This window comes from Sinocyclocheilus grahami, unplaced genomic scaffold, assembly GCF_001515645.1.
Source record: "Sinocyclocheilus grahami isolate Dianchi unplaced genomic scaffold, SAMN03320097.WGS_v1.1 scaffold114.1, whole genome shotgun sequence".
NCBI classification, from domain to species: Eukaryota; Metazoa; Chordata; class Actinopteri; order Cypriniformes; family Cyprinidae; genus Sinocyclocheilus; species Sinocyclocheilus grahami.
The window spans coordinates 847675-875306 of record NW_015505293.1 but is presented as its reverse complement, the minus strand read 5'-3'; the positions used below and the strand labels follow the sequence as shown (position 1 = coordinate 875306).

Genomic DNA, 27632 nt, shown 5'->3' with positions numbered 1-27632 from the left:
GTTTGTAAGAAACAAATCAGTTTTTAACTTCTAACCGTTGCTTCTGGCTTAAACACGTATCAAACTCCGGTCCTGGAGGGCCGGTGTCCTGCAGAATGTAGCTCCAACCAGCTCCAAAGCACGTGCCTGGAAGATTCTAGTAATCCCTGAAGACCCTGATTAGCTGCTTCAGATGTGTTTAATTAGGGTTGGAGATAAATTCTGCAGGACAGTGGTTCGGACCACTTTACACTTCACAATTATCAGCTGTTTGACTCTTTTTTACAGCACCCATTCACTGCACAGGATCCATTTGTGATCAAGTGATGGTCTTCTTGGAAGACCTGAGGGTGAATAAATATTCAGCAATTTTCATTTTTAATTGAACTGATTCTTTTGAAACTTATTTTCTTTGCCTTCTTTTCCTTTGTTGTGCTTTTTCAAACCTTCCCCATCTCCTTGAACATTCCTGGACATTTGATCTGGTTGCATTCATGGTTTTAGGCTGTCAGATAAAATGCCTGCATGCTAACATCATTCTTACATAATGTAGAAGTTATGCGAAATAGGCCTATAAACTATCTTTGTGATTTGTTGTTTCTCATCAAAAGGAAACTGCAATGAAGTCTCTTGATTTGACACATATTTCCTATGTAAGCTGTGTTGTCTGTATGTTCTCCTCAGGCTGTGTCTGTAGGCATTGAACTCTTGGCTATGATGTCCCAACAGACTCCTGAGATTCCAGCTCGCATGACAGAAATCGGTTGGAATTGACGCTGTACTTTCGGTTTTGAAGAAATGACAATCTGAAGACAAAGAAACAGAAAACACACTGTTATATTCTGCTTGGTTGGAAAGAAGCAAATGCAGCTCAATGCAAATTTCCTTCTTTTTTTTATTGCTGTAGGTTTTCTAAGAAAAGGAATGTATACTGTTAATGTCAATGGACAGTGAATGAAAGCAGATGTGAACAGGAAAAAGATAATAGACCAGACACATCTAACATCAGAGCAACAGATTCTTTGAACATATCGAGCCTTTATGGACTGACTTTGGATATGCGATTTCTAAATATCCCTGTTATGTCTTAGAAACATCAAAAGTTATTCTTCAGCTAAGATACACAGGAATCCTTAATGGGTTCAATCCGTCAGTACACTTTTTAGTTGTTCTTAGATTTCTTTTAGCTTTAGAGAAAGTATGGTTTCAAAGGATCTCTCTTAATGGTTTCATAAAAAACTTCAAGCAAACCATGTACGTCAATCAAATGCATTCCTCTGACCAAATTTAGACATCCATTAACATCTAATTAAACCATGTTGAAGAGTTTTTGCACAATTATGGTGCACATCCATTAATCCATTAAGAGAGTCAAAAAGAAAATGTTCACAATGCTCAGTTCTGTGAATAATTATTAACTATAATAAATTTAGTTTTCATCCAAAAACTTTTTTTTTTTAATTTTTTGCTAATACAGAACACAATACACTGCTGCTTAAAAAATTTTTTAAATGTTTTTTTTAGGTTTCTTATTTATTGGAATAAAATACAGTAAAACTGTGATCTGTTATTACAATTTAAATAATCGTTTTCTATTTTTATATATTTTAAATGTAATTTACTCCTGTAATGTCAAAGCTGAATTTTCAGTGTCACATGATCCTTCAGAAATCATTCAAATATTTTCATTTGGTGCTCAAGAAACATTTCTTATTATTATCAATGTTGAAAATAGTTGTGCTGCCTAATATTTTTTGTGTAAACATACATTTTCAGGATTCTTTGATGAATAAAACATAATAAAAACAGCATGTGAAATAGAAATCTTTTGTAACATATAAAAGAAATATCTTTCCTGTCACTTTTAAGCAATTTAATGTGTCCTTGCTGAATCAAAGTATTAATTTCTTAAAAAAAAAAAAAAAAGTAAAGCAACTCAGTTTGAATGGACAAGTTCATTGTCATAGATTAAACTGTGACTGTTCTAAATTCTTGACTTTAGAGTGCCCCTATTATGGGTTTTTGAAAATTACCTTTCATGCAGTGTGTAACACAGCTCTAAATTAATGAAAACATCCCGCAAAGTTTTAAATCTGAAACTGCACCGTGTATAAAGTTATTGTCTCTCAAAAGAAAGAGTCGACTCTGAATCATTTAAACCGAGCCGTTTCATGTTGACATCAACATGAAACATTAGCATATTGCCCGCCCACTTGTTGCGCATGCAGACCTGGGAAAACTTGACTATTCCACATTAATATCTGATTTATAAAGCCCATGAAGACATCAAAACTAGAAACAGCAGTAAGTGCATTCACATGGACTTTAAAAAGAGCTTTTAGTACTCAGACTTCAGCTAAAAGTGAAAAAGGTCATTTCTGGCACTGTTTGCAACTGGGCAAATGTTACATTGTCTTATATTAATGAGCCAAGCTGGCAAGGTTTATTATGTGGCCCTTCCATTTTTCATATTGTTCCTACATCTCTGGTTGAAAGACTGTAGCTGGTGCTTAATGTTAAAAAAGAAACCATCATCATGGAGGAGCAGAATGTGGGGCAGAAACTCTACTTGAAAACTAGCACTTCATCTGCGTTATCTCAGCACTACAGCAGGTTTTGGTGAACCTGAGCGCACTGCATATCTTCTTAGGATGAAACTTCGCACTTTTTGCACATCTACCCAGTCACACATTATCACGCATTTAAGCTGAGCACTACAAAACTCTCCAGCACGGACATCATGAGTGTCACATACCGTTTGTCTTGCATGAATAGTGTTCCACAGGGTTCTGTCCTCAGCATGTTGTTCATTTAACCATGATACAGCACAACAACAGCTGTTTGGTGGAGCGAAACAGCTGAAAATATGTGTCTTGGGTTTAAGTATGCTGGGGGAGTATAGAGTGATTAACTCATGTGAGTTGCACTCGAGCGAATCTTGGCTGAGGGCCGGCAGAGTAAGATTGAGGAATTCTCAGCCTGACTGTCACACAAGTCACACACTCACTAAGTTCCTCATCACATTCTCATCTCTCCGACTGGCTTTCCTTCCTTCTTAAAATTTGACGCAAGACTTGACCTCTCGCTGTGCTGCACAAGTAAATGCTATTTTTGTTAAAGGAATAGTCCAGCACAAAATTAAAATTCTGTCATTATTTTCTCACCCCCATGTTGTTTCAATGCTATTTTTTCCATTGTAAACAGCAGGACAAATGAATAATTTGAATAATTTAACATTATCTTAATCTTAATCAACATTATCTTGTCTTTTCATAGAAAAATATTTTATAGTGAACACATAAGGCATCGAGCGCCAATATGGTCCATACAACTCACAATTCGGACTTTTTTTCCTCATAATTCGGAGAAAAACGTCAGAAATGCTAGACATAAACTCAGAACATACATAACTACATAAATTGTGAGAATTGTATATAATACTGTAACAGTCTGAATAATGTGAGACTGCTATATAATATACGTACCTAAAAATACACATAATTTCATGATCACATGGTTTGGTACAAAGTTCTACAACGCAATCAGCAAATTAATTTGGGTAGAATGGAAATGTTATTATTCACTCATACATTTGCTTTGTAAATGAATGTTGATTTATAAGAAGTAAATGTGCTTCTGCTGCCCAGAATAAAATGAGATTAACCTTGAATGTCAGAGTGAAATCTGATTAAATTATTCTTAGCAAATCAACTGTTAAAAATTAAAACCTTGTTAGCTTTTACTCACAGAATGCCTTGCAACTGTATGCAGCAGGATTGTTGTCAGTTGTACATTATGTACATAATGTGGTGGATCATGTATTAAAATATGAACTTTTCTAAGGTCTCTAACATTATGGGAAGTTCTTAAGACATACAGTGACTTTTTTAAGGGACAGATCACCCAAAAATGAAAATTTACTCACCCTCATGTTGTTCCAAACCTGTACGAATTTCTTCTGTTGAAGACAAAAGATTTAAGATTTGAAGAATGTTGGAATTGTGTTAGAATGTTACTTTTCCGTACTATGGTAGTCAATGGCTACCTGCAACTGGTTAACAGCATTCTTCAAAATATCTTATTTTGTGTTTAACAGAAGAAAGAAACTCATACAGGTTTGGAACAACTTGAGGGTAAAGAAATGTCATTTTTGAATTAACTATCCCTTTAAATTGTATTGCTGACCAGATGTTCAAATTGTAGGACGTTCTAATAACAAAATAATCTTTAAATAATATTGCAGTTAGCACTCTGCAATCAACTCTAACTATTATCATTATACTAGTCGACAGGCATGCCTTGAAACCTTTTTCATGCCGTTCTCATGAACTGTTCTATAATAAGACTGAGATTGATAAAATCAGTAATCCAGTTCAGATGAGCTCCCCCCTTTATGAGCTACATTATACTCCTAATGTCCAATAATTCTCCCCATATGCCAAAACAGATTCCTACAACAGGCCAGGCAGGCTTTGAGCTTTGAAAACTTTGTAAAAAAGAGCAGCCTTTCTGTCTCAAAGCTTTCTTCTTTGACTGATCTCTGTCCTCATCCTTAGCTAGAAGCTATCAAAAAATCTTTCAACATCCCCAGAGAAGAACACAAACGAAAGATGAGGGGGAAACAAAGAGAAGATAAAAGATAAATGAAGGAAAATATACTTGTATTTAAGCGGCTTGCTGGAATATTTATTTCTGATTCCATAGGCTGCTCTTTCAGGTAAAAGCACGATCACATTTGCAAAACTTCTATGAAGTTTTTCAGGCAAAGTTGGTCCACTGTTTACTGTCAATATTGTAGTGATACATTAAGCACCATAATCAATTCCAAACTAAGCAGCTTTTATATTGGTCAATGTGGCGAAACTTGTGAATCTGATGGAGGAAAATTCGCGCAGGGTTCACGTCCCTCAAATATCTGATAGAGAAGATTCCTCTTGAGATGACTGAATCGTCGTACAACGGTACTTTTGGGGTGTGGCCACATTTAATATTGCTCAGCGATATATCCAGTCATTCCAATGGGAATTCGCAAGAATGGGAGTTTTGCATAAGCGAAAAAGTTAGCCACACAGATTTCGCTCATGTTCACTGGTCAATGAGCAGTGCTTCAAATATCTGTACACTGTTGACAATGGACCGTTTTTTGCCTAAAAAATGTTGAAAATGTTACTACAGCCTAACTTCTAACTCCTAAAATCACTGCTACTTTCATGTACTCGTGCTCTTGATTTATACCAACGTACGTGCTGCCATCTAGCGTCATTTTTCTCAGCTGTAGACAGTGTTGCCAGACGTACGATAATGATCGTATTTGTACGATAATTTTGATCTCTGTACGATGTACGATCAATAATGAAAAAAATCCTATAATATACGATAATTTCAGAACGTGTTTTTTCCAAAGTCAACCTCATCAAAACAAAGCCATGAAATCGGCTCATTACCGAAGCTCTAAATGGGTTGGTGCACACCTCAGGACCCTCAACATCTGGCAACACACAGGATTCTGATGACAGTGACTCAGAGGTGGAGTTTGGACCTTTCATCAAGGTACGCCTATGGCCCTATGATTTCCGCGATGTGGAAAACACGGATGGAATTGCGGAATCCAGTCAACGGAATTTACTGTATAACGCGGAATGTCACGGAATTTGTCAAAGTTTGGATGAATTATTCAAAGGAAGGTCATTAGACTTAAATCGTGATATGGACTAGTATCTGTAAATATTAAGCCGCAAAAAGGCTATTTAAATATAAATCCTGCATGTTCTGTGTCTGTCTGAATCTATGGTCTGAATGAATGTCACGCGGTTTTGTTTACTACACACATACGCTCGTGGTGATTTCAGCATCTGCCTTCTCACTAAATAGGACATAAATACATGAACAACATCCCCAGAACTGCTCTGAGAGTCAAAAATATATAGTTTCTGCCAGAAATGTATTACTATTGTTCAGTAGAATGTACGTACAACTACTACTACTAAAATTATTAAAGAATAATCACAATATTTCTTCCATGTTTTAATTGTAAATCCCCTTTGTTTGCCAAAAAATTCAATTTGTTTAATTTTCATTAATTAAAAGATAAATTGAATGTGTTATGCCTTCATTCGATAACCAGAAAAATGTAAATACACAATGCATAATTTCTAAAGAAAAAAAAACATTTCATAAGGCTATAAATAAAAGTAGTTTTTATGCATTCAAATAATTAGACATATTAAAACACAGAATTTGGTAACAATAAACAAGGTGAAAAAAATAGAACATTTCATAAGACCCTAAACATGTCATTTTTGTTCAACTTTTTAATAGTTTTGATGTTGAATTGTATACGTTTCATTATTTAATTAGACGTGCTTTTGATTAATACAATTTAATTTAACCATTTAAAAAGGAGTACAGAAAAATTAAAATGGAAAAAAAAAACAGAATCCAAAAAAATTTTTAATTTGGAAAAAATTTTAAAAATAAGGAATTTGGGAAAAATAAAACATATTTCATAGGGCCCTAGCATGTTATTTATTTATTGTGGTAATTTGAAGGTTGTGTCAAAAAGTTGTTGGTCTAGTCTAGTAGATAAATAAATGTATTCTGTACGTTTTTACTCGTGTACGATAATTTTCTTCCAAATACGATAATTTTGAGCTTCTGGTACGATACTTGGGCATTTCCAATCTGGCAACACTGGCTGTAGAGAAAATGACCTCAGATGATCTCAGTATTATTACAGCAATATTGCTGCAGCGTTAATCTTTTTGCTAGTCCGATTATTTGGTACATTGTAATGGACTATTTTTCTTGTCTTAGCTGAAGCTAAGCGATTCTCTGGTTAACGCGAATTAATATTTGATGTCTTTCACTCTTCTTTTGCATCCTAATTACCCTGTCAGGGTTTATTTTGCGATAATAACTGACTGACTGTACATTAACAGAGAAACACTGTCCTCTATTATTCGTAGATATTGATTGGAAACAGAATCGAATGGGCAAATAAAATCCAACAAGTAACTGCACAGACCAATTAGTGCCAGAGAAGAGGAACATCACTCAACCCTCTGCTCTTAAAGTAATTAAGTCTGAGTGCAGTAATTAGTCTATCTCAGTCATCTGTTACTATTTAGATTTTTTTTTTTTCATGACCAATTTCCGTTTTGGTATACAATAATAATAAAAGTGTGACTTGAAACTGAGCACACAAGTTTACTTTCACAGCAAACCACACTGTGCTTACTGTGAACTTTGCTAAAGATAAAACAGACAGTATGGGTGGTCAAAAATAAGAATGGTCCAGAGAATGTGTGCAGATATATCTAACCAAACAAACCTTCATTTTGATATCCAAATCAAACATAACCACATCGAAGTAGTATGATCACTAAAAAACATCCCAAACATCTGTAAAAAATCAAACCACAAGAGGATTCGGATTCCTCACTTGTATCTTGTGCACATTCTGCATGAGAAAAGAAATCATGCAAAACAAAACATTTTCAATACTGTCACTGAAAATTAAAAAGAGGCCATATACTGAAATTCCACCTGGCCAAATATCTGTTGTACTCTTATGTTTAAATAATCATTCCTGACAAATTTGGCACTGCCTTTACACTGGATCCATATGTTCACACGGACACCAGTGGAACAAACCCTCTGGACGCCTGAACAATCTGTCTTTGGCATTAAAACAAGAAATACAAAACAATGTCAGAACTGTTTTTCATGCTGACTGGAGAGATATTTTCAGCATTTAAAGATCACAACTTCTGATCATTTAATCAGAATTTTAAAGCACTTAAAAAATACAAATACAAATTTGTGCTCACAATTACAAAATAAGCCACAAAAAAAAACTAACAAGGATTGTGAAATGTCTTGGGGAAAAAAAGTGATCTCAGATAGGGAGCACACTCATCAATCTGACTCCCTGTTAAAGGGGTCATATGATGCTTTTTTAAAGATCATTATTTTGTGTATTTGGTGTAACAGAATATGTTGACATGCTTTAATGTTCAAAAAACACATTATTTTTCAAATACTGTACATTATTGTAGGTCCTCTATGCCCCGCCTCTCTCAAACGCTTCGTTTTGTACAAAGTCCCTCCTTCCGACAAGCGCAGTCTGCTCTGATTGGCCAGCTGACCCAGTGCATTGTGATTGGCCGAACACCGCAAGCACTCGTCGGAAATGTAACTCCCCTTACCATAATCGCGAGCTTCATCTTTCAAAATGTAAAGACAGTAAATAATGTCATTAGTTTATCCATCAGTTCAAGCCCGAAAGTGGAACAGACACAGTAATGATGCAGTACACAAGCCGCGGTTAAGACAGCTGACTCCACTGTGATGTGACGCTGTCTCTCTCTCTCTCTCTCTCTCACACACACACGCGCGCGCACACACACACACAATGCGCAAAACTTCGCATTTGAACAGTCAATAGCAAATACTTAAACTAATAACAAAACAGTATCTGATTCAGAAGTGCCAGATTGTCATAGCAAAGTCAGAATTACCTCCTCTCCTAGGTTCACGAAACGGTCGTCCATAAAATGTATTGCTGTTCTGTTGTAAGTAATCTTAAAGATTCCTAAATGCATCTACTTTCGGAAAGGCCAAATAAAGTGCTTTTGCTTTCTCCTAGAAACACACAGCGTCTTCCTGACATGGCTGCTTCAACACTAACTGCGGTTACTGAAACCCCGCCTTCTTTCTTTGTGTGCACATTTGGGCGCATTATGCAAATATTTCCACATAGTGAGGTAGATATGTGGGGGCGTGTTAGAACGAGCCGTTTTAGGCAGAGTCTTAACTTTGATAAAGAATATCTCTTTGGGTTTGTGACTTTAGTCTTTGCAGCTTTAGGGATCTTATCTATGCACAATAAGCTTGTAACACTCCAAAGAGAAAGGAAAACTTGAAATCGCATCATATGACCCCTTTAAACCACAGGGAAAAGGATTTAAAATAGCTACGCATGCAAGACCCTATCCATTAGTCTGATGACCAGCTCATAGCCTGACCTGACATTAACCTGAAACACAAGGATTTGGTGCAGCTGAGAGTGAAACTGGTGCATTTTTGACCAAACATGGAAACATCATCTTTAGCAGCGGGTTATAGTGGATACCTTTCAAATGCTCATTTAGACTTCACAAGAGAAACGGCAGATAAAATGTGTTCAGGTTACTGCCTAGACACCAGTGATTATCTAATTATTTTTTAATTTTGATTCTTTAATAGTTATCAAAGAAATTATTAAATTAATAATTGGACTTTAAGGTGATATTTAAATGTACAGTATTAAATGGACAGACCAGAAAATTTAACATTCTGTCATTTATTCTCTCTCAAGTTATTTCAAACCTCTGTGACTTATTTTTTTCCACTGAACACAAAAGTAGATGTTTATATGGAAGCCCGTTTCCACCACTGAATAAAAAAGGTAATTGTGACTTTTTATCTAAAAATTCTTTTTTCTCAGAATTCTGAGATATAAACTCGCAATTGCGAGATATAAATTATATAGAAAAAAGATATAAAAAAAGTTCACAATTTCGAGATTGTGAGAATTCTCAGAATTGCGAGATGTTTATATCTCGAAATTGTGAACTTTTTTTTTTTAGAATTGTGAGTTATTAAGTCAGAATTGTGAGATATAAACTTGCAATTCTGAGAACATATCAGTCTTTCCCCCCCTCAAAATTGGACTTTATAACTCGCAATTGTGAGTTTATATCACACATTTCTGAGAAAAAAGTCAGAATTGCGAGAAAAAAAGTCAGAATTGTGAGATAAAAGTCACAATTACCTTTTTTATTTTTTATTCAGTGGTGGAAACAGGCTTCCATATGTTTAGCACAATGTTCATACTGCTCTTTTCCATAGATGAATGTGTGAATTTCCAAGTGAATGTGACCATGGGTTTTCAAACTCCAAAAATGACAAAAGTACCATATGATTTAGGCAATCTATTCCAAGTCTTCTTAAGCCATACAATAGTTTTGTGTGAGGAACAGACCAAAATTCAAGCTGTTATTCAATAATAATCCTTCATCTCAGCTCTCAAATCTCATTTACACTTGCGTATATTCAGATACAATCAGTTCTAGTAGTTTTAGTACTTTAACTTGAAACTTAAACTTATTTCAGTCGGTTGCCAAAACAACATTTCTCATTTTTAAGCTTTTCATCCCATATTTATATTTTATTTCAGCTTTATTTAAATGACCAGAAAACTATTTTTAACAGCTTTAGTTTTGTAGTTAACAATAATAACACCGATGATTGAATGTTTGGATGAACTATTTCTTTAACAATTTAGACAGACACTCAATGCTGAAAGTCAAACCAAGATTACAGCAACATTCCAGCACCTTTTATAATATGATATATCTAATCAAATAGTTTATAATCACAAGATAATTATTAATAATAACTATTTATTTGATAGTTATGCCCTCTTTAGGCACTATTTGTATAGTGGGTTGCTAAAATAGTGCCACTTCGAAGATCAATCTGAGCTAATAACTGCTTCGGCAAGGAGGGAAAGCTTGTAAAGTACATTGTAAAATCAATCGGAGACATTAACCCATTGCTCCTGTTAACCCACTCTAAGTGTCTGCGATCTTAATGGCAGAAACTAAAGCTACACAGTTATTATAGCTGACACCCTAAAACATCAGAATCAATATTTAAGGCCTTTACTGCGGTATCAAATTCATCACAAGGCAGAATTAGCGTTCAATCACAGGTTGGATGCTTTTTTAAAAATATGTTGAGACAGGTCTGAATAAAAGTCATGTCAGGGTGCAAGGCCGCCGCATCGCACAGTGTCACCAAATTGAATGTCTCTCTCTAACGGGACATTTTTATAGACAGCAATAACAACAATGTCCTTAATCTAAGATAGAGCCATAAAACACGTGACCACCTTCATCTCAGCTTCTATTCAAGAAGTTATCAGCGAGAGAACGCTATCAGGATGTTCTCATTCCTCAACCATGCTCCTTATTAGATTGAAGAGCAACAATAAAACATTCTCTCATATGTTTTGGTTTTATTTCTTGGCTTTGGGTTTCACGGCTGTGTGGAGGATTTGATTTGACCTTGGCTGAACCTGAACACTGAGACATTTACCTTCAAGCTTGCTAACATGTATATATCGTTCTGAATAGGTTTTGGACACAGTCCTGCATTAATAATTCTTGGGAAACAGCAGTGTTTTGTGGTGCCTGGTTCTGAATGAGCCAAAGGTCCAAAGTTCCCCTCACAAACGTGACGCTTTTTCAGTCACACCGAGCGAAACGTGAGTCCGGCTGCCACTGAACGGATTCAGAAAGCTCAACTTAAAGCCCTCCGCATGAGTAGAGAGCGGACTTAAACCACATGGCTTAGTAGCCCAAATGTTCATTGGTAGGGAGAACGTCACATTCCAGACATACCTCCGGAACGTTCTAAAAAAGAAATGTGTAGAATATGGAAAATGTGAAAGGCTGTGATTGACGATTAAGGTTTGCTGGATGCTGGCCATTAGAGAAGTCTCTATGGAAACAGAAGCAGAGAGAACTGTGTCTTCTGACACCTTTTCTGCATCACCAATCATCAGTCTGATAACAAAGAAAGTGGGAAAAATGCAGTGCTAAAATACTTCACGCGGGGATCAAGGCTGTAGCTTTCAGACAAAAAAAATCACTTCTCGCTGTGTATTCGCTCGTGTTGCACAAGGACAGATTCTGCAGCAGCCCCTAACAAAAGGGACTAAGTGTAACTCTAAATCCTTATATTTACAGCATTTGAAAGCTGCTTTAAAACAAAACACTGGAATAAGCAGAGACGTTAAAGCAATTAAGTGAGCTGAATGTGTACTATTAATTTGGATACAATAATATCAACAGGGGAATAAATTGCAGAGGCGGGTAAACTGTCCTTCAGAAACGCCCTCTGAGATCATTTTTGACATAGACTGCCTTGGAAAAACAAAGATTAAATCAAGCCTATGAAAGTTAAACTAGATTAGAATCAAACCTCCTCTTTAGTGGTGTTTATTTTATTCATCTTAAAATGTAATAGTTAGTCACCTCTAAATCTAGAAAACTATGTGTATGTTTGTACTGTATATATTTATGGGTTATTCATTCTGCAATTTAGGGTACATTTCATGTCCACTGATGATAATTATATTTTTTTCGAACAATTTTCTTTAGAAATATCATATTTTATCCATTAAGAGAATACATTACATAATCTCACATTTATTTTGTGCACCCTGCTTTTTAGTTTGATTGAAAATGCCTTTATGTCCTTTCATGCTTTTTGAACTGATGAGTCTCGAGGTCAAAATAACGAATAAAAAATGTTAGTCAATATTATGTATATTAAAGGGATAGTTCACCTTCAGTTGCTGGTCCCCATTGACTTGCATAGTGTTTTTTTTCCATACTATGAAAGTCAATGGGGACCAGCAACTGAAGGTGAACTATACCTTTAAATTTATTTAATTTATCGAAATACCTTAGTTTAGAAATAGATTGTTTGAATTTTATTTTCTTTCCTATAAGAAAATAATCTATTTTACTCATATCCACAAAAAATTGTCAGCTGTTACTAACCAAACACTACGGTGGCCCAGTAGTGCACAAACACAACGAAATTTTCACAACAAAGAAATAATATTGTTGTGCTAATTTTGTTGGGTTGTGGCTTGTTTCTGTTGTGTTGTGAATTGTTTCTGTTGTCTTGCGCCTCGTGTCCATTGTGTTGTGCTAATTTCGTTGTGTTGTGGAGATTTCATTTGTTGTGCACTGCTGGACCACCGTAAAACACCCCCCTGAAAACTAAAAAATGGTTTATCACAAAACCATTTGTCCAGCATCATGTGATGTCATTTTGAAGACATTATTGGCCGTCATCTATGTTTGGTAGACTATGTTTGGTTTGCAGTATTTTTATGATTTTAATTCAAAATAATGTGGTTGACCTGATCAAGAAAATACCATTTGGTTGACCAGACAATGCCTGCCACTGAAATTATGAGTTAAAACATGTTGTTGTTATGTATGATTACAATGAATTATTTTCCCCAAAATGGTAGATGTGGGGTAAAGTGTGTCAGATGCTTTGAAGTAAGCTGTTGCTCAGCTAATACAGTTCTGCCATCAAATGTAGGAAAAACTATTACAAATATTATCATTATTACAAATAATATGTCAAAAAAAAATAGTTAGCTAGTTGAATATACAGCAAAATAAGACTTAAAAAGACTTGAAATAAGATGTCACATGACTGGCCAAGGGCTTTGCAGCACACTAAAATCTAAAAAAGGAGACTACTCATGCAAACCAAACATCATGGTTTGTCTAGAGTCACTTTACAGTAATAAAATGGGGAATAATTCCCCAAAACATCATTGTAGCAAAGCAAATCATAAGGATACACCCATTATATTGGTGCATAAAACGACAAGTATTTTGCTAGAACGAGACGGCAAACCACGGAGCGCAGACATTCAGAGTACTGGCCTTAGTTATAAAAACCAGAAAGGTCAAAACATCAATGAAGTAATTCATTCGCCTGGGGTGGAAAACACACACAAATAATAGAAATGCACAAATAAAAGACGGGAAAATAAATAGTGGTGTATTTAAAATGCCTCTGTTGTTTTACGCAGATCATAAAGTTTCAGAGCGATGAGCATTGCATGGTCACAACCATGTGCTTTTGTTTTGTTCAAGAGCCGCAAAAAGTGATGTCATCTATACTTATGCAAAACCAGTGTGGGGGTAATTGTCTTTGTAATAGCAGAGCCCACTTAAAACCGTCTGAAACTATGAGGAGAAAAACAACTGGAATCGTGGAAAGACTTGATGCTGAATATTCTACCAGCTCTTGCGGCTAAACAGCTTTTCACTTTCAAAGTTACAGAGCATGTTCCAGCCGATTATGTCATTTTTGAGTGTCTTGTAAAAGCCTGTATGGTATTAGCATGTTTCTAAATGGGTTTTATAAAGATCATTTTTATGATAATGTCTAAGATAGTCTAAGATTACAGTGACATTATCATTTCTAACATTTTTAGCATTTTTCAGGCCAAGGATAGAGAGAAGGAGCAGGGACCCCTTGTTACATAATGTACAGAACTGAGGGTAGCATTTTAAGTTTTACACTATGACACTTACATTGCAAAACCATTAAAATAATCATTATTGATTAGCTATATTGGCACATTACATTTTGTGAGAAGGACAGGGAAACATTTAATGGAATTTTAGCTCATAACTTTAGCTTTAGTTGTATTTTTGTTTACCGCACATTACCTTTTTTCTCAGAAAGTATGGACAATTAAATATTAGTAAAAAAAAATACAGTTTAGCAATCGATGCCCTGTTGAAGATCCCTGATATAGAAATTAAGAACTTAACTAATTTCAGAAATATTCATTAAAAACATTTAACATCAAAATCAAAAATGATAAATATACTATCGTTCAAAGGTTTGGAGTCAGTAATTTTTAAAAATAAATTAATACCTTTTTTCTGCAAGGATATAGGCCTATTAAATTAGTCAAATGTGATTAATATATTTATAATGTAACAAAAGACTTTAATTTCAAATAAATGCTGTTACTTTCTATTCATTAAAGAAACTTTAAAATGTAGCAGTTTGCACAAAATTATTAAGCAGCACAACTATATTCAACATTGATAATAATAAGAAATGTTTCTTGAGCACCAAATTAGCATATTAGAATGATTTCTGAAGGATCATGTGACACTGAAAACTGGAGTAATGGCTGCTGAAAATTCAGCTTTGAAATCACAGGAATCAATTACATTTTGAAATATATTAAAATTGAATAGTATTTCACAATATTACTGTTTCTTTCTATACTTTATTTTTGATCAGTCTTGGCGAGCAGACTACTTTTAAAAACATTACAAATCTTACCGACCCCAAAGGTTTGAACAGAGTAAATGTTTTGTGCCTTGTCTAATTAAAAAGGAAAAGGACCTTGATGATGCAGTGAGTCCAACCAGAAATCTCCATCAAGAGCACTTTGCCAACATTCTTCAATGCACTTTTCATATATAAGGTTATCCTTCATCTCTTTTCTCCCCGAGAACTCATTTCTGAAAGCTCAGTGTGTTCAAGAGGGACTAACTGTACCTGAGAGAAATGGAGGTTCCGTTGACAGACTCTGAGTGCCGTCTGCTCGGACTAAAGCCCCCCTGTGGGGCATAGTGCTCATTTCCACAGCACAGGATCATAAGAAAGGCTCTCCGAAAAGCCCGGTTCAGAAAAGCATATAGGAACGGATTCAAGCCCGAGTTGATGTAACCCAACCAGAGCCAAGCGGTCCACATCTGCCAGGGCACGCTGTAATTGATGAAGGGATCCACCACGTTGGTGATAAAGAAGGGTGCCCAGCACAGACAGAAGCAGCCCATGATGACAGCCAGCGTCTTGGCTGCCTTGGTTTCGGTCTTAATGCGACTGGAGCCATGGTGATCGTGGTTGGGGTAAGTCGAAGAAGGGGCTGAACCGGCCCGGTGCAGCGAGCCGATTCGCCGAGCGTGTCCCATAGCGGTGACATAGATTCGCTGATAGGCGAGAACCATCAGCACCAGAGGCACATAGAAGGCCACGGCCGAACACACCAGAGCATAGGGTCGGTTCACCATGAACACACAAGTCGAATTACGGGAGGAGTTGAAATTTCTTTGTTCGATCTGGGAAATGACATGAAAAAACACAAAAAATAAATTAAGGATGCATCAATATTAAAATTATGGCTGATACCAAGAACTGATTATTATTTTCATCTTATGGTTGATAACAGATAAATGGTTGATATTGCAATTCTATCCTATTTTGTCGCTAAAAACTAAAATCAGTCATTTTAAATGCTACAAGTGAAAGTACAATATATGTTGTGATTTGCTAAAGATTACATTTACCAGAAATTAACCTTAGATTAAGCTTAAGTTATTGTTAGATACTGTAAAAGGTCATCTGCACACACACACACACACACACACACACACACACACGAACTGATTATTATTTTCATCTTATGGTTGATAACAGATAAATGGTTGATATTGCAATTCTATCCTATTTTGTCGCTAAAAACTAAAATCAGTCATTTTAAATGCTACAAGTGAAAGTACAATATATGTTGTGATTTGCTAAAGATTACATTTACCAGAAATTAACCTTAGATTAAGCTTAAGTTATTGTTAGATACTGTAAAAGGTCATCTGCACACACACACACACACACACACACACACACACACACATATATATATATATATATATACACTGTATATATATATAGTAGAAAATAAGCAGCCACAATGAAATATCCAGAATTGGCCTGAACATAATATATATATAAAATATTGACTAGTAAATTAAAAAATCCCTAATATCGGTAACCAATATTATTGATAACCAATATTGTACTGATTTATCACCTGAGGTCTTGACCTTCCCAACTACATCTAACAAATAAATGAATACAACATACTTTTATACAACCAATTCTTGCAATCACTACTGTTCAAAAGTTTGTGATCAGTAAGATTAAAAAAAATTTCTTATGCTCATCAATGCTGCATTTACTTGATCAAAAATAGAGTAAAAACAGTAATATTGTAATATATTACAATTTAAAATAACTGTTTTCTATTATTCTATTTTAAAGTGTAATTTATTCCTATGATGGCAAAGCTACAGCCATTACTCCAATCTTCAATGTCACATTTCTTTCAGAGAGTACAAAAGCAATGATTTGAAATATAATTTTTTTGTAGCAATGTAAAAGTCTTTACCATCACTTTAAACCAATTTAATGCATCATTTTTTTGAATACTAAAAAAAATTTTTTTTTAATTAATAAATGCTGACTTCCAACTTTTGAACAGTGGTGTAATCTGTTGAATTCATATTCAATTTTGTAAAATATATTTTGATTATTACTTTAATTACCAAAAATGTAACCTTCCTTAAAATGGTAACACTCATGTAGTAACATCATTTAGAGCCTTTCTACAATACAGCCCAAGTAAATAACATCATTCCATTTTTTTAATTGTTACATACAATTGTAAAAACATTTGTACTCTGTATTTGTGGCTTTTTTTCCAAAACAGTTTTTTTAATGCATCTTACACAGATCTAGCAGATAGTAATTAATTAAAAGATATACAACATCAGTATAACAAGAAGAATGCATCCAACCGCTCTTTACTTACAAAGCTCTCGATTCCAATGGTATTCCAACTTTGCATGATGGGAAGAAAAGAGATGAAAATTGGGATGACCCAGCATCCAACCAGCATCAGTGAGACTCTCACAGGTGTCATCTTGTTATTGTAGACCAGAGGCTGACAGCAAATCGCATAGTACCTGCCCAAGACAAGAAGTGCAAACATCTCAAGAATGATACATGGATGCTGTCAGGCAGTACAGTGTCTTTCCTAATCAATGCGTCCCTACATACTGTACTTTCATATACCCAGATGATTCTGCTGATCTTTCCTTGAAAAGCTAATGCTGTGAATTATGTACACCCAGAAAATATGCTCTCACTAGAGACTGTAGAAGCAAAGCCATGAGAATCATATGGATGGAGAAAGGACTTGGTGATACAGTGGGACAGATAAACAGAATATGTTGCTCGAAAGAGAGAGAGAGAGAGAGAGAGGCTTTGAGAGACTAAGAATGAGTCATGTTACTGCCATATGGACCAGGTGCGGTGCATAAATCACAGCTGCTCTCTTACGAGCCAAGAGAGTTGCAGTCTTCCTAATGGGTGAGCATGAGAAAATTTACATACGTAATCCAGCAAATTACACATAATTAGCTGACACGCTGACAAACCCCTGGAGTTAGTGTCAAGACATAAACTATGTCTCTTTTTTTTGTGAGTACATTTCTGAATGTACAGTTCACTCTGTTAGCTGTAAATAAAACACATCTGCTAGGAATAGGACAAAATAGAAATTAGACATAACAATACAGGCTGGACATCATCTTTGCATATAACACAGCAAGGTGCCAGAAAAGCATTGTAGCACATTATAATTTTGTTACGCATGATTACAGGGCTTAAAACCTTTCAGAGTGCCTCTAGTTGCCAAAATGCAAATCCTACAGTTTAGAGAGAGAAAAAAGTAAAATCAACTGTATGAATAAATAAATCCAAAAGTTTGTAACGATAAATCTTTTTTTTTTTTTTTGAAAGACATCTCTTATGATTACCAAGGCTGCATTTATTTGATGAAAAATCAACAGAACAGTAATATTGTGAAATATTATTAGGATTTTAAATAACAGTTTTCTGTTTTAATATATTTTTAAAATACAATTTATTCCTGTGATACAGTCTTCAGTGCCACATGATCCTTCAGAAATCATTCTAAAGTGCTGATTTGGTGCTTAATTATTATTGCAGCTTAATTTGTAATGATATTTCACAATATAACTGTTTTTACTGTATTTTTGATCAAATAAATGCAGCTGTGGTGAGCTTAGAAGACTTCATTAAAAATCTTAATTATTGCGGTTATTTGACTGTTAATGTATATATGTATATAAAATTTATATAAAAAATATGACACTGCATGTCATGAACCAAACAGGTTTTAGAGAGAAAAAAATGTATCATCAAATCTAGCAAAGAAGACTGCTGTCCCAAAACTATTACGTGCACGATAACATGTTCTAATTTAAGACCTCTATTCTCAATATTGCCATGGCAACACAAGCAATTATCTGTGTAGAACAACATTAGTCATTTTTTGTTTCTATATTAGCTTTACAAATGCACTCACCTGTCCAGTGCTATGCAGCACAGATGCAGAATAGACGCAGTGGTTAGCAGCACGTCCAGTGAGGTACGGACCAAGCAGAAACTCTCTCCATATTTCCACTGACCTGTGGTCAGCTCTATGGCTGCCAGCGGCATCACAACAAGGGCAACTAGAAGGTCTGCAAATGCCAGTGATACAATGAAGAAGTTGGTCTTCTTCTTCCTATATACAGAACAGCAAATAAACATAAATAAACAAATAAACTTTAGTTCACTGCAGAAAATGTTTTATTGTCTATACACCGAAAATACTCATGTTTAAGCTGTTATGATACTTTATCATACACAAGAACCCTCACAGACTGATGCATGTCCAGTTATTAACATCATAAATAAATAAATAAAAAATTTATTTAAAAAAATTATGTACATTTTTATCACTATACATCTTGTTATATTACCCTGGCATCGAGTTACAGAAAACTAGTTAACTCTGCTAGTTGAGAGTTTGTAATACAATGGCTGAGAGAGGGATGGCAAATTTGATTTTTTTTTCTTTTGCTGTTAAAGAAAATTGGAACATAAAAAACTATTATTTCTTTCAGTTCACCACTATTGAAGTTTACCCAATTATAATGACCGCAGCTTCTGAGAACACAGGAAATGTTAAAATGATCCATTTGAACTTCATATGAAAAGTATGAACAATCTGCCATTGGTTGGAAAAATAGATGGCTCCACCCCAAACTCATGCCATTGGTTGAGCTATTGTTGCTATGTGGGGCTGGTCAGTAGGGATGGGCCTTCTTATTATTCATTGATACCCCTTATTTTGTTTTCGATACGATACCGATATTTTTCAAGGCAGTATCGTCGATATCGAAACCGATTCGATACTTCTGCACTAAACTTTTAAATGATGAAATTTATGAAATTATTAAATTACTAAGAGTAAAATGGGTAATGAAAACCACTTAACTTTGTTTGAAATGCATTTTAACCCGTTTAATCCCAATTTTTTCCCAGACATGAAAATATCCAAATGATGTGTCATTAGTAACCCTTTGAAATAATCAATATATATATATTTTTATTTTTTTGAAAAGTGTGTGAAAAGTGTATTTTATGGTCAGTCACAATTGTAAACGGTGGGATAATGTGTATACTGAATTAACATATTTCTGCAGTCTTAAAAATTGTAAAAGCTTTAATGCTTTCTTATGATACTTTTGGGAAACGCAGCCCTGTTTGAATGCACTGTCAGCAGTGAGTGAATGCTCTCTGTGATTGATTGGTTCTGTCTTGCAACATTTGCATGTGTTCAGATGAGCAGGAAAATAGTTCTATCCTACACAATTACTCGCTAACAAAGGTTATTCGTCCAATTCAATGCATATTGTATGCATTATTATGATTTTTGTTAAATAAACAAAACCACTGGTAAATAAAACGCACCTTAGTATCGATACTTTCGATACTCGCGTCAGTATCGATATATCGATACTTCGGATCGATACGCCCATCCCTACTGGTCAGAATTCTCAAACAAGCAGAGCAATGTTTTGAAAACACCATAGAACCACAGTGTTACTTGTTTGTAACATTAAAGGGATAGTTCACCCAAAAATGACAATTCTGTCATTAATTACTCACCCTCATCTCATTCGAAACCCGTAAGACCTTCATTTATCTTCGAAACACAAATTAAGATATTTTTCTGACCCTGCATAGACCTCTGTTCAAGGTCCAGAAGGACATCATTAAAATAGTCCATGTGACATCAGTGGTTCAACCGTAATTTTATGAAGCTACAAGAATACTTTTTTGTGTGCAAAGAAAACTAAATAACAACTTTATTCAACAATTTCATCAAAAATATCTTAAATCGTGTTCCGAAGATGAACGAAGGACTTACGGGTTTGGAACGACATGAGGGTGAGTAATTCATGACAGACATTTTTGGGTGAACTAGCCTATTCCTTTAACCTACAAATGCCTTACTTTTAGATATCTTGCATATTAAACTTATATAATATTAATTTATTTTAACATCAAAAATGTACACTGACAAAGCCAATTTAAATGTAGATATGAAGCAGCATTACCTTAGCTGTCTGTCCTTACAGAGAGCCACCATCACAAGCAAATTACCAAGTGCAGTCAGTATAATGATAGTCACCAGGACGATAGACAGCGTTATCTTTGAAGTGTGTTTAGACACACCTTCATCCACTGAACTGTAGACAAAAATATGCAGCCAATTATATATAAACAGATAAGATCAATACTTACATATGTAATAAAATATTTTGAGGTGGTTCTTACTCATCCGCTGAGTCTGATAATGTGGCCATCACTGGTCATCTGTATAGAAGTGGTCAGATGGGGTTTTGTTCACACAAGACAATGCAGTCCCTCTCCTGTGGGATAAACACAAATGTTTTGCATTCTCACATCCCAAATTCAATCATATTCTTTCAGCATGAGATTCATAGTGAGAGCACTGAGACTAAACCATCAGCACGTTTGTAAATGAAACACAGGCTTGTGGGATATAACAAGTAAATATGAGCCATGATGAGTGTCTGACCATCTTCCTTTCTAAGCAAAACTACAGGCTCACAAGAACTAATCATTGCATGCTGTCAGTCAGCATTTTGTTGACTAAATCATTGATTTGAGATTTACTTTGTTACAGAAATTAGGACCTACAAATATTAAATGTTCCTAATAAACTTTGCACATTGCAAATAACCTAATAAACTTTAAACATTGCAATGCAATGTCTAAAATGTGCAAATTTGAGTGGAATACAATACGTGTGAATTTTTGATATTATTAGCAGTATTCGAGAAATGAAGCCATTGTAAACTGACTTGGAAAGTGATTTTTTCTCTAGCTTGCTTCCTTACTTGGCATATTATGATTATTACAACTACAATTAATATATTTGTTTTATATATTTACATTTACATTTATGCATTTAGCAAACCCTTGTATATATATAAATAGAATAATAAAATAATTATATGATTAATTATATACACCAGGGGCATAGATTACGCGGGGGACGTGTCCCCCCCCACTTTTAATATCACGTTACTCCAGTCACACGATCCTTCAGAAATCATTCTGATTTGCTGCTCAAAAAAACATGTATTATTATGATGTTGAAAACAGCTGAGTAGAATTTTTTCAGGTTTCTTTGATGAATAGAAAGTTCAGAAGAACCGCATTTATCTGAAATAGAAATCTTTTGTAACATTATAAATGTCTTTATCATCATCCTTGCTAAATAAAAGTGTTAATTTCTATAATTTCTTTTCCAAAAAATAAAAATTATACTGACTCTAAGCTTTTGAATGGTATAGTGTATAATGTTACAAAAGCTTTTTATTTCAGATAAATGCTGATCTTTGGATCCTTCTATTCATCAAAGAATCCCGAAAAAATGTACTCAACTGTTTTAAATATTGATAATAATAATAATAATAATTTAAAAAGGTTTCTTGAGCAGCAAATCAGCATACTTGAATGATTTCTGAAGGATCATGTGACACTGAAGACTGGAGTGATGATGCTGAAAATGTAGCTTTGATCACAGGAATGAATCTAATTTTAAAATATTTTCAAATAGAAAGCAGTTATTTTAATAATAAAAATATTTCACAATATTACTGCTTTCGCTGTATTTTGGATCAAATAAATGCAGGCTTGGTGAGCAGAAGAGAATTCTTTAAAAAAAAAAACATAAAAAATCTTACTGTTCAAAAACTTTTTACTGGTAGTGCAAGTGTCCATACAAATACTCAAAATGTTAATATTAATACATTTTGAATATTAATATGTATAATTATTTTACTATCCTATTCATTTGTGTGTGTGTTGTAATATAACTTTCCCCACACTTTATAGACTTTATAGATGTTTTTGCAAACACATTTCAGATTTGATGTCAAAGAAGGAGTACTTGAGCCTTACTGATGGTACTGTGGGGTACATAAAACACAAAAAGTTGAAAAATACTGGCCTAAATTGAAGTCATATGTCTTATTATACCCTCAAAACACATCAAATATTGAAGGTAAGACATTGAAGATAGAAAAACTTCAGCACAAAGTGCATGCACTCCATCATCACTCCGTTAATACCCACAGTGGCCAAATCACACCCTGTGCCTGTGGCGCTGGAGCCATAACTCACGCAGAAGTGGAGAGAGCTCTCACAGAGTAAACACTGGAAGCGTGTGATGCATTTGCCCAGCTGGGAGGCTCAAGTGGGTATTACAGAGACAGCTTGGACACTTCTTTCCTGTTCTGTTGCTTTCGTTTGAGTTTCAAATGAGCCACATGATTATTATAGCCCTGTATCAAACACGCTGAACAAAACAGGCTATTCTAAACAGCTACACAGTTGATTTACACATGATTCTTGTGTAGGAAAAAGTAAAAGGGTCATTCTACAAAACAGGTGCCACTTGTTTCCCTCATATGCATATGTGTAAATTAATGTAACAATCAACATCTGTAGGCAGCTTTTACTATGTGTCAACACAGAATATTGCGAAACCCCTAAGGAGACATGATGATGAAAAAGAATATGAAATTATATATGAGAAATATATATGATGAAACCGATACCGCATTTTAATGCTTTTGATGTATCTTGCAAATTTTTGTGTTCACCCAAGAAACTTTGCATTTGCAAAAGTTTTGTATTCTTTGAGCAAACACAAAATTTCTCAGAAAATACAAAAGCTTTGAATTATTATTTTATATTGGAATTTAGTATTTTGGAATAATTTTTAACTGGCATATTGTATTAGTATAAATCCTTAACAATGTCCCTAGTTTGTGTGTCAATCCTGTTAGCATCATACAATATATGTCCAGTTATAATGCACTATTATTTCATAAATCACACTTTCAGTAAGTAAATTTTAAGGACAAATTAAAGTTTCTTCCTTTTACCACTTTATCCAAGATTTTGTCATGTTTGTCAGTAGGTGACAATCTTAATGTCAACCCTGTTACCATGTTTTTGTACGGTAAAAACAAGACAAATGAAAAGTATTCATCTATAAAAACATTATTAAATTATTAGAAAGATATTAAATTATCTTTCTAAGAAGCAACATTGATTCATAATCTTGAGCACAAGACTTGTCAAATTAAACTGTAACTGTCAACTCTGTTACCTTTCAGAATCTACACAATTATTGTTCTAAAATGCATCCATTAAGCTTACATCACCATCATGCAATTAACTCTTAACACACATATTATGAGGTTTCAGTCTTAAACTTTTTTAAAAATCATATGAAACTTCAAAATCAAACGGGGACAGGCACCCGTTTCATCAAATGACCCAAAAAGACAGCTGAGCTGAAGTATGAAAACTGATGCCATGTGACACGACACTAAATTTGACTAATCTTGTCTCATAAGATCTAAAAGTTCACTGTTTCCTTTAGCTCAAGGGATTTCAAACATAGTTAACTGTCTGAAGCATATAGATCTATTCTAAAAAAAGGAATCTGAACATTCCTGTTTTCACAAAAGCATTAAATAAACTGGGTATTTGTGAATAAACATTCCTAATGAACATGTTATACTTGAAACCGCACCCAAAAGTGGATACATCACAACCTGAATGCTTCATTATCCAACAATTGACAAAAACAGTAAAACATGGTTGTATTAAACAAAACATTAGACTAACATATTACAATGATACAGGTATAGGTACAGGTACAGCAAACACTCATAACTCTTGGCAAGTTACTGTCACTTTAATATATTGGCAATACTTACTGGTAGTTTCTCTGATTTGATTGATTTCTCTTATAGGAAGGTTAACGTGACATAATTGACATAATGAAAAGAATCTGCACTGACAAACCCTCTAATAACTGATTTCGACACCTTCCTACACAACGTCTTTTTTCATTTCATGCCACCAGGAAAACTGAGTGGCATTTGCATTTAAAGGGATAAATCACAATCTGTGGTGAAAAGAAAACATAAGCCATAAGCCTCACACAAGTTATGAGAGTGACATTTTCACACCATCATAAAACCCATATTTGAGTAACACAAATGTAATGGTCTTAAACACACATTTATCATGTAGTTATGGATTTACATATCTATATACAACAATAACAATCCGTAAAATGGTCTTTGATCACAAAAACATACAATCAAATTATCATTATATGTATGGTTTTCACATTAACTGACTGAAAAGGATTTCACAAAGTTCTTGCTCATCAGAAAATAAAAAAATAAAAAAGAGTAAAAGCTATTTTGAGGTTTCAGTCTTGAAAGGATCCGTCCTTCTCAATCACAGTTGCACCCAAATTCCTCTCAAATCTGATTAGTGAACAAATAAACTCTGATATTCTCTAATTGAAACTAAGAACTCCAATATTGTAAAAATGCAAATGGAATAATTTTTGGGATCTAACTTGTTATTAGTAACTTGAATAACAACAATAATAACAGTACTACTATTATTAAAATATTTTAAAAGAGACATTAACGGTACGTTATGGTGTTTATAATGACCTGTTGCACATTTTGACACTTTAAGGCATTTAAGTGCAAAGCAGCATCATTCAGCTAAGTTTACTCACCCAGGGGCTTGTTTCAGACGTCTTTGTGAATCCACACGTATTTCTATAAACTGTCATATTCCATCCCAGTTAGTCGGAGACTGAAGTGCTCTTCTCTGCCCTGTGTTACAAGTCAAACAGCTGCAGCAAACAGCAGATCATCTATTGATGTAAGTGCACCGGCGCTCTGAGTCTCTGCCTGTCCAAAGCACACGAGTCTGAAACAAACCATAACAGAGCAACAGCGCCACCTGGTGTTTCACATTACATTACTGAGCTTAGACAAAATAAAGGCTCATCGAATCTACGTACTACGTACAAATGTTTTTTTTTGTACAAAAAATTATATTATATGTGCAACATATATATTATAGTATTACATAGTAATATATATATACATATGTAGCCCTATATCATATATGTATCTGTCAGTCGATTAAAATCTTTAATCTAATTAATTGCATGATGTTTCGATTAATTAATCTAATTAATCGCAAAATAAATGTGACTGTGAAAATACCCACAAAAGGTTATTTAAAGATATTTTTGTTAAATGAGAAAGTGTCAAGTAGACATTACAAACTGTAGCTTTAGAAATATTTGATTTGATTCAACAAAAAAATGTATTACGCATAAACATTTAGGCTACAACGGCCTAACATAAACTATGGAACATAAAAGAAGATAATTTGAGAAACATCTCAGTAGGCCTATTGTTTGTTCAAACAATGAAAGTCATTGGTAACCAAAATACCTTTCTTAACCATAACAGAGCAACAGCGCCACCTGGTGTTTCACATTACATTACTGAGCTTAGACAAAATAAAGGCTCATCGAATCTACGTACTACGTACAAATGTTTTTTTTTGTACAAAAAATTATATTATATGTGCAACATATATATTATAGTATTACATAGTAATATATATATACATATGTAGCCCTATATCATATATGTATCTGTCAGTCGATTAAAATCTTTAATCTAATTAATTGCATGATGTTTCGATTAATTAATCTAATTAATCGCAAAATAAATGTGACTGTGAAAATACCCACAAAAGGTTATTTAAAGATATTTTTGTTAAATGAGAAAGTGTCAAGTAGACATTACAAACTGTAGCTTTAGAAATATTTGATTTGATTCAACAACAAAAATGTATTACGCATAAACATTTAGGCTACAACGGCCTAACATAAACTATGGAACATAAAAGAAGATAATTTGAGAAACATCTCAGTAGGCCTATTGTTTGTTCAAACAATGAAAGTCATTGGTAACCAAAATACCTTTCTTTATGTTCCACAAAAAAAAGGTTTGAAATGACATGAGAGAGAGAGTAAATTATGACATACATGTGTCAGTTGTTATATTGAGCAAAATAGGATGTTATAGTAGTACAATGTCAAAAATAGAAATGGGGGATAAATGATTATGAACTAAATGGTTAGGGAATAAGTAATCTGATGATGTATGAGATTGAAGATCCTCAGGCTGAGGCTTCGTTAGACCACTAGATGGCGAAAGATCCCCATACATAGCCCGCATCTTACTAAATGACAAGCATATTGTGCTGCTGAATGTGTTTGTCTTTAGTATACATTTGCTAGGTCGATCAAATCATGAGATATAGTCCATATCAATTATTTACATATTTACAGATGTGGTTAAATAACCTGGAAAGGACATTGCAAAGTAGGTTTTTCATGCCCTGCAAAAACTTGTGTAGGCCTTGGTCACACAAGTAAAAATTATGTACTGAATAGACTAAAACACAATATAATAATAATAATAATAATAATAATAATAATAAAATGTGTTGCAATGTTGACTCCTGATAAGAAATTATTTAGCAAACAAGAACTGACTTTGATTTGCATTCATAGTGTTGGTAAAACAAAGTTAAGATCTTCTGTTGGTGGACACCTCATGTCTTCAGCTGATCTTCAGTCTGCAATATTAAATGAAACGTAGCTTGCATTCAGTGACCTTACATGACCTTACTACTATTGTCAGATTATTAGAAACTCATGAAAATATATATATATATATATATATGTTAGGCTGAATGTTAATTACCAATAATTTACAACTACAACATTATCACTGGAAACTCACCAAATTAAATAATATAAAAATACAATAAAATAACAATTATTATTGTCAATGTATTACAACTATAACATCAATCAATCCAAACTAAAAATGTTATTACTG

General features: G+C 34.2%; 1 protein-coding gene across 1 annotated transcript; it reads right to left on the bottom strand.

Moving 5' to 3' along the window:
• Window positions 1-65: 65 nt before the first annotated feature.
• LOC107589286 (5-hydroxytryptamine receptor 4-like) lies at window positions 66-25593 on the bottom strand. Its single transcript, XM_016277681.1, has 7 exons — window positions 25436-25593; window positions 21124-21218; window positions 20904-21035; window positions 18821-19021; window positions 17240-17393; window positions 15148-15710; window positions 66-785 (listed from the first exon to the last, which is right to left on the bottom strand). The coding sequence occupies exons 2-7, from the start codon at window positions 21150-21152 to the stop codon at window positions 692-694; spliced, it is 1173 nt and encodes a 390-aa protein (XP_016133167.1). The 5' UTR covers window positions 21153-21218; window positions 25436-25593; the 3' UTR covers window positions 66-691.
• Window positions 25594-27632: the final 2039 nt, after the last annotated feature.

Excerpts from the sequence above, each read along its gene's own strand:
- LOC107589286 (XM_016277681.1), bottom strand. The coding sequence starts at position 21,152 with ATGGCCACATTATCAGACTCAGCGGATGA. Across the intron at positions 19,022-20,903 it reads TGTAAGGACAGACAGCTAAG|GAAGAAGAAGACCAACTTCT; the intron begins GTAATGCTGCTT and ends TTCTGTATATAG. Across the intron at positions 15,711-17,239 it reads CCATTGGAATCGAGAGCTTT|ATCGAACAAAGAAATTTCAA; the intron begins GTAAGTAAAGAG and ends GTCATTTCCCAG.